This window comes from Pholis gunnellus (assembly GCF_910591455.1).
Source record: "Pholis gunnellus genome assembly, chromosome: 9".
In the NCBI taxonomy this organism is placed as follows: Eukaryota; Metazoa; Chordata; class Actinopteri; order Perciformes; family Pholidae; genus Pholis; species Pholis gunnellus.
The window spans coordinates 22,282,548-22,294,744 of record NC_136535.1 but is presented as its reverse complement, the minus strand read 5'-3'; the positions used below and the strand labels follow the sequence as shown (position 1 = coordinate 22,294,744).

Genomic DNA, 12,197 nt, shown 5'->3' with positions numbered 1-12,197 from the left:
TCCCTGCAGCCTACCTACGGAGGGGCAGGGGGGGGTGGGGGCAACAACAATCATGCTGTCATTATTTAGGGGAGGTGGGTTTCATAGACAGCTCAAACTCGACTGAAACATAAAAGAGTCCACTCACCAACATATTTTGTTTATATGTTGCTGGATATTTACGAACACAATTTAAATGTAAGATATTGACTTTATCTCCTTAAAACATCAATATGAGGAGTGGTTCATTAGTAGCCTATTTACTGCAGGTATTTCGCATCTGTGAACTTTTTAACTTGTCATTATTGGCAAAATAAGGGGCATACCTTTAACAAAACTTTTGTTTTAATTTTGTTTTTATAAAAAAAAAAAAAAGCTTTAGGCTCATCCATAGATTTGGTAGCAATCAGATAAATAAAATACATTAAACAAATATGTGGAATAAATATACTATTTTTAGTATTATTAATCCTGCTGTTATTACTGTTTAATAATAATTTTGATTCCATTCTGTCATACATTTAACAACACACACATTCAAATACAACACACAAAAAAATAAAAAAGACAAATTTAACTCAACATGAGACATAGACAGAGACAAAATATAGATTTGATTTAAATGAAATTAACTTACGTGTAACAAAGCAAGGTGTTATGCATAAAACTGAAGCATGACATACAACAAAAACACTTTATGCTTTGCTTCCCCCCTACAGTATAGCACTACTTCAAGAGTCCTGTAGGGGTTGTGCTAGATAGTTTCCTTTTAAACATTTGTGTACAATTTCTGCGGTTCTTTTTTTCACGATTCGTTTTTTATCACAACATTCTTGACAGCGGATTGGCTGAGTGTGCGCCCATTTCATTGCAGCCTGTCAATGCATCTTTCTCAGTCACCGCCGGATGGGAGGAGGATAGATGTGTTAAGAGGAGAGAGAGAGAGAGAGAGAGAGAGAGAGAGAGAGAGAGAGAGAGAGAGAGAGAGAGAGAGAGAGAGAGAGAGAGAGAGAGAGAGAGGGAGAGGGAGGGTGGTAAGAGGTGGAGGAACGGGTAGTTAAGAAATAAAGGTGTAGCCGACACGGAGGCAGTCAACGAGGGGTTTATATCTCTAAATGCTTCTCACAGGGCTTTGCCGGTTATTCTAATGAGAGCATGCGGGGAGTAATTCACTGTTTCTGACGCGTAAGGCTGCCCTTGTACGCCGTTGGGCATCACCGCCGATAAAGGATGATCCGTTTGATTATCTAGCGTGAATTGATAACAAAGTATCCTTACAATCCACAGTGAAGAAAGAGGAGGAGGCAAACTATGATCCGAGGATGATTTCTGCTAAGAAAACTCCGGAGAAGAGTCGCTATCCTATCCACTATTTGGTGTGGCACAACAAACACCGACAGCTGGAGAAGGAGCTGGCAGCGAACGAGCAGGTGAGACGGTGATGAGCGATCAAACGCCTCTCTCCTTCCAGACACAGGGGCCTGTGTCTTCATTATACGCGTTTGTATGGGCGTGTGGGTCCACAGATTAGGTGGTAGATGCCATCCACTTCATTGAAGAACCTGCTCAATAACTGGGAATAGCGCAGTAAATTGTTATCAGTGGGGTGGAGGGGGGACACGTGTAGATATCCCCACACTTGCATTCACACATATTATTTCTTTTAGTCATTCATATTGAACTCACAGAGTGACACAGCAGACTTTATATGTCAAGGATCTGTGTTGTTTACTGCATCAGGGCTTAAAATATTCACCATCCCAGTCATTTTAATAGGCATGGGAAGTTGTAACTGGAGTTTATTCCTGGAAAAAAATCCAACTGCAAATGTCTGTAATTGCTGACCCTGATGGTGTTGCAGTACGTGTGTGTGTGTGTGTGTGTGTGTGTGTGTGTGTGTGTGTGTGTGTGTGTGTGTGTGTGTGTGTGTGTGTGTGTGTGTGTGTGTGTGTGTTTGTGTTGTTGGAGTCAAGAGGGGCTTTATGCCTGTGTATAAGCAGCAATATTTTGCGATCTACTCACAATTGTAGACTCTACCTTCCCCCCCGGCACCTAAACCATATTTGAGTGGGTAAGACAATGCAGATACTGAGCATGTGGGCGAACAGTTGCCAGCCACCACCACAGTATAACCAATAATTGAATCATTAAGGCATTGGGTAAGGTTTCCAGAGAAGATTTGAAGTTTGTCATAATCAAAAGCATGGCAAATCATTTTCTCCCACTGGTAAAACTACTTCAGTTTAGGGTAAGGGACTCGATAATATGATAAGAATCACATTATTGAGTGTGTGTTTGTGTGAGAGAGAGGGTGACTGTGCAGGAGCATGCATACAAATTCAGTTCTTTTTTTTGTAAATGCACTGAAGCGCTTTGCCATTATATAAGAGATGCTCTGCAGGTTAGCAACCAAACAGTGCATGCATCATGCATCGAGACGTCACGCTTCCACACACACTTCCCTGCTCATGCACACTCTTACCTTCCCGTGGTTACAAAATCATAACCCGGGAAGCTTTTCCTTTACACCAAAATGGCCAGCTAGTGCCCCAAAGGCAGCTATCAATTGGTTTACCACAATCCCTACATTCACAGTAAGGGAGCATGCAAGTGACTGTTACCATGTAATCCTTGACCATGATTATAACTACTGGGAGATAAATGGCCAAACTGAATACACCTCACAGTGAAGAGGGACCTCTATTATTCAAGTCGATGTCTGAGGTAACGCCTGCACGTATTTCCTTGAAAGGGGAGCTGGAAACTTGAATATAATTAATTCCAATGACTTCGGCGATCCCCTGACTACCACCAACTGGTCAAAATCCAAAAGTGGTCCAACACCGATGCAGGATGACTCTAAGGCTAGTGACCGGAACAGGTCTCGGGTGACATTTATGCTGATGTGTTTGGTTTACACAGAGACTCAATAAATGAGTCCTCACAACCCCATTGTCATTCATTTTTCAGGAACCCTTGTATCTATAAATATTATATGATGCAAATGTTATTGCTCCTCTGCTGTGCATTTGAACCCAGGACCTCATATTTGATCTTAGCCAACAGCCTGTCTTGTAGTTATAATTATTGTGTAAAGCTATATGTCTACACACACACCCACACCATATGTTTCAATGGCTTCTTGACTATATTGGATTTCATAGGTTCTATGGTTTTTATGGCTTTAAATCTTTTCAATGCTTTCAAAAGAATCACAACCGAAATAGAAAAGAGAGAGAAAGGCAATGATTAGGACTTTTTCTTTTCCATTTTTCACAACAACCATTATTCATTGCTCTTTTCATGCCACCTCCAGGGTCACTCTCCAAGATCCGAGACCTCAGCTATCAGCTATCTGTGTTTGAAGGTAGATCAGAGCAAGTTGTGATGAGGCAGGTAGTAAACAACTGAAAAGCAGAGCTTCACTTCTTATTTCTCCTGTTCCCCTGTCGTTATTAATGAATTTCTGCTCAGTCTAAACCTGTAACTATTCACACGACCTCTCTATCTCTTGCTCTCCTGCTATTGCGAGTGTTCTCTATGTATGTGTGTGTGGGTTCATGCACAAGTAAGTATGCATCATGGTTCTGCATGCATCGTACAACGCAGTGCTTTGTTTGCCTGGTCAAACATGTTTACATCCTCAATTAATTTAGTCTAATGTCAACTTCGCATCCCGAAACTCATTTTGACGTTAATTTGACATCCACTTTATGTCATAAAGTGGATGTCAAATTAACTTCATATGGTAACCTGAGCCTCTCATCTATATGCATGGTGCTGCTTATACTAGGGCGGCACACACACACACACACACACACACACACACACACACACACACACACACAGACCCTATGCATAACTATGACATTGTGTCCCATGCATTGACTGGTTTTATTGAACATATTCTCTTTGGATCACTCTTTGGATAGCTGACAGAGAGATCTTGCATGCACTTGAGATACACACATACAGTACACCTGGCATACTGAACTGACTTCAAGATTTCTATTGTGAGCATCAGCCATGACAGAAAAAGACTGAGGGAGCATTTAGACAAAGAAAAATATTGGAAATACATATGCGTAAAATGCATATTGTATATTAACAATACAGTGCATTGTGATAGATCCTATATCACCTTAATGCAGATATTGCATGATAATGGTTGGTCTCTGATGAATTCAGTACCCACTCAGCTGTAGAAGAAGTGTGTAATGTTTCTGACCTCTGCTTTATGCCACAGTAAAATAAAGGTAATCTACAGCCGGCTCCATATCAGCTTTTTTAAAGCCTGCCCAACCTTTGGTGAAATGATGAGAGTAATTTCATTTTTTCCCTGTGCAGGCATCAAATATCCGGCACTGTTCCTGATCACACTCTTATTTCCTTCCACAACAATGCAATGGATGGCTGGTTGATGAAGTTTTAAAAAATGCCTTTTCCCCACTACTTGCGTTATGAGACTGTACAACTATATGTAGAGACTTCTATGCTTGCCCAATCTTCTATGAGCAGCATGTAGCAGATTGTGAGTGAGGGGAGCGAAATGCTGCCACAGCAGGCTACTGTGGAATAATTGGCACATCGGATATTGATGTTACGACGCAAAGCCAGAGAGGAAACTGACCATAGTAACAGGAGGAGTGGTTGAGTAAATGCCAGGGACACACAGCTGACCACAGAGAGACGTACGAAGGGAAAGACAGAGATGAGGAGTAGTAAAATAGGCAGAATAACAAGCAGTGGGGGGTAAAGGAAGTAGTGAGAGATACCGTTTTAGCTGTGTTCACCAGATTCATAAAACAAAGCCAAATAACAGCCAGTAAAGAGAAGTGAAATAGCGAAAGCAAGGAGGTAACATTGACTGACTGAACCGAGGAGTGGAGGCGCAACCAAGGTGAAGAAGGGAGTGAGAGTAAGAGAGTAAAGAAGAAGGGAGGCGGTGGGGAGGGAAATAATGACAGACGTTTGACCATGAACAGAGTCCATCTGGGTTGCAACAGACGTAGAAGCCCAGTGTGATTGAAAAAGAACAGAGCCACGCAGACAGGGATGGTCTATCTCAAGACGAAGGCAGGAAATGACAAAGAGATCTGCTCATTGCTGTTTCTTGTCCTCTCTGTGACTCTGTGTCTGACCCCTGCTCTCTCTTTCACAGTGCGTGGTTTGATCATCGCGCTCCTCAGCAAGGTGCTAATGTTAAATCAGCATTATAAAATCATATGCTGGGTTGCTGGCGCGAGGGAACGGAGCCATAAATTAAGTCTCGCGGGTTCATTGTGATCACTCTCGGCCCGAATCTTTATGCCAACCATCTGCTATCTACTTTCACCTGTCCCCTCCCAAGCTCCTTCTCTTCTCTTCTCAGCCTGCTTGTCGCTGTTTCCTCTAATCACATCCGAATACCTTTTTCATAGCTGCTATGCCCTGGTGCCCTCCCTCCCTCCCTATTTACCTTTAACCATCCAGCTATCAACCCCTGCTTCACCCGTCTTACTTTCATCAGTGTAATGAGACCCAAGTCCTCACTGCAGTGCAGCAAAGCCTACAAAGAGAGGCCATGAGGGCTGGGTTAGGGTCAGATTTAGTTAAGCTGCTGAAAGCATTTAACAGAGAGAGAGAGAGAGAGAGAGAGAGAGAGAGACAGACAGACAGAGAGAGAGAGAGAGAGAGAGAGAGAGAGAGATCGGCAGTTATAGGCAAAAGGAAAGGAGGATTGGTGATTGAATAAAGGCAAGATGGGGTAGTAAGAAATGAAAGTGGTAAAGAATGGAAACAAATAGGCCTACATAAGAAATCAGAGGAGATTGAACACCTAGACCAGTGCAACAGACAGGATGGCACACGTGTGAATGCTGACGATAGAGATTCAAGTCCTGGACATGAAGTATTCCTAGTTTGAAGTCCAAGGAAGGATCAGACATAATTTTAAGGGTAATTGAGTCCTTTCCGCCACAATTTGCCTCGAGTATTTCTCTGGTAACCCTCGTTTATAAACTCTCAGATGGTTGAAGTAAGGCATTGGAATGGTTAAGGTTGGGATAGTTTGCCGGGCTAGATGGTAAGCCTCGACTTGCAAAACTCTGGCACGATGGGTGTGGTTAAGATCGTGATCAGGCAGCCAATCTATAGGGTTCCCATCTCGACACGGCCATTGCTCTCCATCTCCGTGCTACCGATCCTTTGTAAGAAGCATAAGATCCCCACATCTGAATATTTCAACTGCCATGTTTGACTGTAGGTCTTCTGCCCTGTATTAATCTTTCATGCGGTTTTGTTGGCCTGCCAGCAACTTGTAGGAGGTCATCATCACCCAGGCCGTGCTCTGCATGGGCTCAACTATCCTGACATCAAACTTTGAGCAGCTCCTGAGCCTTGTGGTCATGTCATCCATGCAGTCCGGAGGGTCACATCCCATTATTTGGGTAGATGTTAATGCAAAGGTGAATTTCCAGTCAAGTTCAATAGTTCTGCGATGGCACGGCACCAAGGATGTTCTAAGATATTCAGTGACTGTTGTGTGGTTGATGTGCCATTGCAATATTGTATGGACTTTGGGATCATTGTCTGATGGGGCTGGTTGTCCAAATTTAAATAAAGAAAGCACTTGGTGACGCAGATTTCATTACTAGGCAATCATACTGTAAAAAGTCTATGCACGACTCTGATTATTATACTGGAGGGTTTACAGGATATTTTTGGACAATTTGTCTAATTTCAGATTCGATTTTAGAGGAAATGGTGCATAGTTGCAGAATCATTTCACAACAGGTTAATAGTAGACAACCTCAAGGTGTCACTCAGAGAGTACCTCTACATTCTGATGTATCATTTGAAAATGAAAGCCCTTCAAAATCTCATTAATGAGCGAACTTCAAATCACATTCATGAGACAATTTGTCTAATTTCAGGTGGTTATTACCCCCTTAACCTCTTCCCAAGGTCCTAGACACTCGAGACTGATACCCATCAAACTGCAATGACAGCTTTAGTGGGGGTAAAGCCCACTCCCAAGACTCTAGGACCTTTCTATCACCCTAACCCTAACCCTAGCCCTAACCCTTATCCTGTGCTTGGCCACGCCCCCAGCCCAAAGCAATGGGATTTGTCTAATTTCAGATTCGATTTTAGAGGAAATGGTGCATAGTTACAAAATCATTTCACAACAGGTCAATAGCAGACCACCTCAAGGTGTCACTCAGAGAGTACCTGTACATTCTGATGTAGCATTTTTAAAATTAAAGCCCTTCAAAATCTCATTAAGTGAGGGTTTGCTGCTGTCCCAGGTGGAAAAGTTCAAGTATCTCACAAAAGCAGAGCTCTAGTTGCATCAGCTGGAGTAATATTGATCCATTTGGGACGATGGTTGTAAAGAGGTAGTGAAACCTGTACGTGAGGCTTGTGATAATTATTCTTTTTTTACTGACAGATTTGAACAATTCCTGGTAGTGGAACACACTGAATCAATACGCTGACTTTTCTTCTTGTTTTCAGGGAGAAATGCTCTGTTGTTACACGTACCAAGTACCAATAAATGAATACATGTAAACCAATACATTTTAGACCTTTACTTTGAGCCAGCACATTTTCTGCCAGTTGAATGCGAAATGTCCGATAGCAAATGACCCTCTGATTTCATTACCAGCCCAGGCTAAGTGCAACTCTTGCCAAACCACTGGGTTTACCTGAAATTGCTATATAATTCACATGCTCCCATACGAACACACACATAAACACAGGAAAGAAAGTGACAGCTGTGGTGTTTCACTCCAATAGACTACAGCCGCTACATTACGTGATTATGCTCTTTTATAGCGTATGCGCTGTCTGCCTCAAGCAAAAAGATTTGCTTTCTCCATCTGTGGGTGTGAGGAGTGAGAACCAGTCCTCTCTCTCTCTCTCTCTCTCTCTCTCTCTCTCTCTCTCTCTCTCTCTCTCTCTCTCTCTTTGTGTCGCCATGCACGTCTGTCAGCTCAATGTAACAAATAGGTATCACCGTTTTAGATAAACATTAGAGAAACTCTCTTTTTCTTCTGTTTTTTTCTTCTGTCAGGTCCAACAGCATCCTACCCACGTGTACTTTGTCTGTCTCTATCTTTGCGTCTTTCTGTCTGTCCGCTTATCTGTCTGTCAAGAATGGGGATGTCAAGAATTAAGTGCAGTGAAACAGAGAAAGTACATAATGCTGGAATGGAGGCCATTCCGGTGTTGTCATCAATGATTTGGTAAATTGTTGTTATTTCCTTGATTTCACAGTGCTTTAGTGCACCTGCACAAGTGGAAATGATGGCTGTGTTAAGATGAGCGTTAGACTTGGCGAGATGCTCTGTTGCTCTTCTGTGGGCTCATCATCATTGTCCCGGCCTTTTGTATTTCAAGCAGTGCCTCAAAGAAAATGGATCAGGGTTTCGTGGCAGTGTAGCGTTTGTCAGAGTCTCCGCTGCATGTAGAATCACAGAGGAGCGAGAAGGGAGGCATGGGGGGAGGAAAAGTTATTTTTATACTCCTCCCTCCCATCGCCACCCCCTGCCCCTCTGCGCCCCGTGCACAAACATTTTGGGAAAGCTTCTGTACACTATATGCACAGTTTTGTGTGTGTGTGCGTGGTGTTTGTATGAAAGATTGATGTCAGCCTAAGTACCTGCCAAGCTGCACCAGGCCAGGCACACACTGAGGGAGGGAGAAGGGGGGGGGGGGGAAGAAGGAGGGAGGGGAAGTGAGAGAAGGAGCAGATGCCATAGATAGAGATGCCTATCAATAATGCAACCTCCACTGAGCTCACTATTGAGGGATGGCAAGATGGGAACGCATAAAACTGAGAGAGGAAAGCAGAAGGAGAGGACAATTAGTCAAGAGTTTGATTATAAGACGTAGATATTGAGTTAAGGAGAGAGAAAAGAGAAAGGCAGGAGGAAAAATTTAGACAAAATAAAGAGGGAATGGCGCAAAGGGATACATTGTGAGGGGGACTTTGAAAACCAAAATAGAAAAATAGAGCAAGGACAGAGATACAGATCTGTAAGAAAAAGTTTTTCAAATGGGCTGGAGGCGTTAAAGAAGTTTTAGAGAAATAGAGAAAGAATGCCTCTAAGAATGGAAAGCAGATCAATGGAGGCAAGAAAGAGAAAACATGACAGTGTGCTTCCATTAGGTCAAAATTTTATCCAACACATGCAGAGCTGCCACGGTGAAAGAAGACTTTTCACAACTTGTTCTGCAAATACTCCATTAAGGCACCGTTTTTCTGCCAAGAAATAGTCCAGCACGTAACCACCTGTAAAACCACAACATGACCTTTTCACATTTCTTAGATGCATTTGGTTATCGCTTGGTATGAGAACACATTCATTGTGAAAAGGGTTTGTTTCATCTTTTAACAAATGCTTTTATTTTTGTCATAATAAGCCTGTTTTTTTAACTGAAGACATTTGTCTTGTCATAGTAGGAAAAGCACAGGTGTACATAGCAAAAATGACTGATGGCTGGATTCCATTTAGCTGATTCGGTTTTGGGTTACGGGGCTTGTGCATGCTGGCTCACTATCACACTGTCGTAGCTTATCGGGGCGCTTGAATAGAACAGAGCCGTCTTAAATGTTTACACCTTTCCTACTATGGCGAGTTAAAATGTCTGCCGTCGAAAAGAGCCTTTGAAATACATCGCATCATTATAATGTCAGTGATCAAGTGCTCGATTTACTCTCTCTGTGTAGTAAACACTTCCTCACTATCTGTTATCAGCAGATAACCTAAAAAGATATCAACAATTTCCTCCAGAGAGCTCCTGTTCTGTTAGTGGGGGAAGGGAACTCGATGTTCTTCATCATGCTTTAGTTTCACGTGTGTGTGATGTATGTCTGTGTGTGTGTTTTGTTTTTCAACCGAACATTGTTCACATGTGAATCAGTAATTATGTCAGTGTGTCTGCAGGTCAGTGTTTAGTGGTGGGAGGACATTACCTCTGAGTGGTTTAAGTGGTGCTCCTGTGTGTGTGTGTGTGTGTGTGTGTGTGTGTATACATGTACATGCATGCCTGAGTTTGTGTGTGTGTGTGTGTGTGTGTGTGCCACTTATGTTAGTGTGTTGCTGTTCAGTGCATTGCAATGCTCAATAGCTACGGTAGCTTAGCATGTCGCTGTCGCCATCAATAGCGGTTGTAGTAGCTTCCTGTCTTGAACTTTTATTTTGAACTCACGGTGTAAATCCCAGCTCTGTTAACTCTGATCTCTGTCTCTCACCGCTTTTCTACCTTTCCCTGCTACCTTTGATTCAAATTGGACCAAATGAACCCCATGCTAATCGTTGAGTCCACAGAGACATGTGCTCGAAGGTGTCATCACAACACATGCAATGATAAAGGACAGCTGGCGATGGACAGGTTGCGAGATTAAGACCGTGATCCAGATTGGGGATGCCTGGCCCCTCAGAAGAAGTGTAGAAAATATGAACGTGGCAGCAGATTTATGATGCGCTCAGTCAAGACGTTGTTACTTTGAGCAAGGTCAAACAATAGGAATAAGGGCGATGCTAAACAGAAACATGTGGAGACATGGGAGGGAGGTAAAGTCAAGAAAGGGTTGCAGTGAGGTGATTACAAGGGAGGATGTAGAGGCAGACGGATCGGAGAGGGCTGTATGTGAACTATATAACATGGGGTGACAGGGAAACAGCAGCGTAATCCACTGAAGTGTAGCTTCTGTAGCTGCTCTCACCTCTGCTCAACTGCACCTGATGCAGCTCCCGTCTCGGTAAAAGAACGGTTGAAAAAAAGCAAGAACAGGAGCACCGGTCTATTTGGCGTCTGTGGTGATTTAGGTAGTAGTTGTTATTTGTTACATCCATTATACTCATTGCAAGTCACGCTAAGCAAGGTTGTCAAATTAAAGCTTATAACATTGCTGAGTACACGTCAGCTTGTTGATGCCTCACAAAAGGCCTTATTCACGTCCCTCTTTCTCTCCTCTCCTCCCTCCTCTCCTCCCTCCTCTCCTTCTCCCCTTGTGTCTCTGTGCAGCGTTTCAGCCGTTCCCCCTCAGCTGTTGCACCCGGAGTCATTGAAATCAAGCGCAGCTGTAAAATAAGCTTAAACTGATAATCACCAACATTACACGCAGCCACTTAAAGGGGGAGCAATGGATGAACGGACTGCTGTGAGACAGTACAAGTGGCATAAAGAGACAAAAAGGAAAGAAGAGCCAAGTTCCTCCTCTTTTTACTTCCCCTTTTTCTCTCATCTATTTCTTTTACCATCAGCTTTGTTCTTGTCTCTCTGTTTCTCTCTTCTTTCCCCCTTTCATGTGCTGACAACCATATGTGAGGGGTTTCTTTCTTAAAAAAAAGAAAAGGTTCCACTTGGGCGGTAAATGTTTTCAAAGACTCCATATTAATATTCAGTCTGGGGTCTCTTGTGTTGTTTAAATGATGGACACTTCACTCTCGACTTTTCTCCCTGTGACATTGACAGTTCTTCATATTTGTGCTGCCCATGCACCATTGTCCTCCTTGTGCTACACATGAACACACACACACAGAGCACCGAATGAGGCTCTATTTGCATGTTACACCATGTTCGTTATCCAGCACACACAAACAACGTCGACTGCTCTCATTCTCCCCCTGCGTTGCTACGCTCCCACCCTCTATTCCCCAGTCTCCACGGCTCCTGAGGGACTCCCTCATGTTGTTGTCTCCTTCGGCTCCCCTCTCTGCCTTCATCCTCCATCCTAACTCTCTTTCTCCATCTGTTCTCTTTCCTCACACCTTGCCATATCTTTTTTTTGTTTGCCGGAGCCATCGCTTGCCACAGCAATCTTTTCTTTTTGTCTCTTTTTCTCCACCTTCGTCTGTCTTGCACGTTGCAGTTTATTTCAATATACATTTCTGTAGCCACATTATTTCTGTCTGCCTCTTTCACTCTTACTCTTTCTCGTCAGGGTTGCTTTTGAGAGAGCTGGGGAGAGCAGAGAACGGTTAACCAAAGAGTGGATAGTTAGGGATCATACAGAGATAGCACTGCCATTAACACACTGAAACAGTCAGGGCAGCTCTTAACATCGTAAGAGCCTGTGAGTGTCCTCCTTTATGCAAGCATGTGTATCTACATATTCTATTTTTGTGTCTGTATTTGAATTCATACGCTCTATGATGTGTGTGTGTATCCCGTGCGGTTTTCCTCATTTCCCTTGCAAATACCAGCAACAGAAACCCGCAGTAAGT

At 43.1% G+C, this 12,197-nt stretch overlaps 1 protein-coding gene across 1 annotated transcript in view; it reads left to right on the top strand.

The window, feature by feature from the left end:
• Positions 1 to 1,301: 1,301 nt before the first annotated feature.
• ankrd13b (ankyrin repeat domain 13B) overlaps positions 1,302 to 12,197 on the top strand; it is a gene marked incomplete at both ends in the record, with an annotated part of 33,536 nt that continues 22,640 nt past the window's right edge. The window contains one exon of the mRNA XM_079166113.1: positions 1,302 to 1,409. Coding sequence (XP_079022239.1) covers positions 1,302 to 1,409 — 108 coding nt within the window. The remainder of the gene's footprint in view (positions 1,410 to 12,197) is intronic.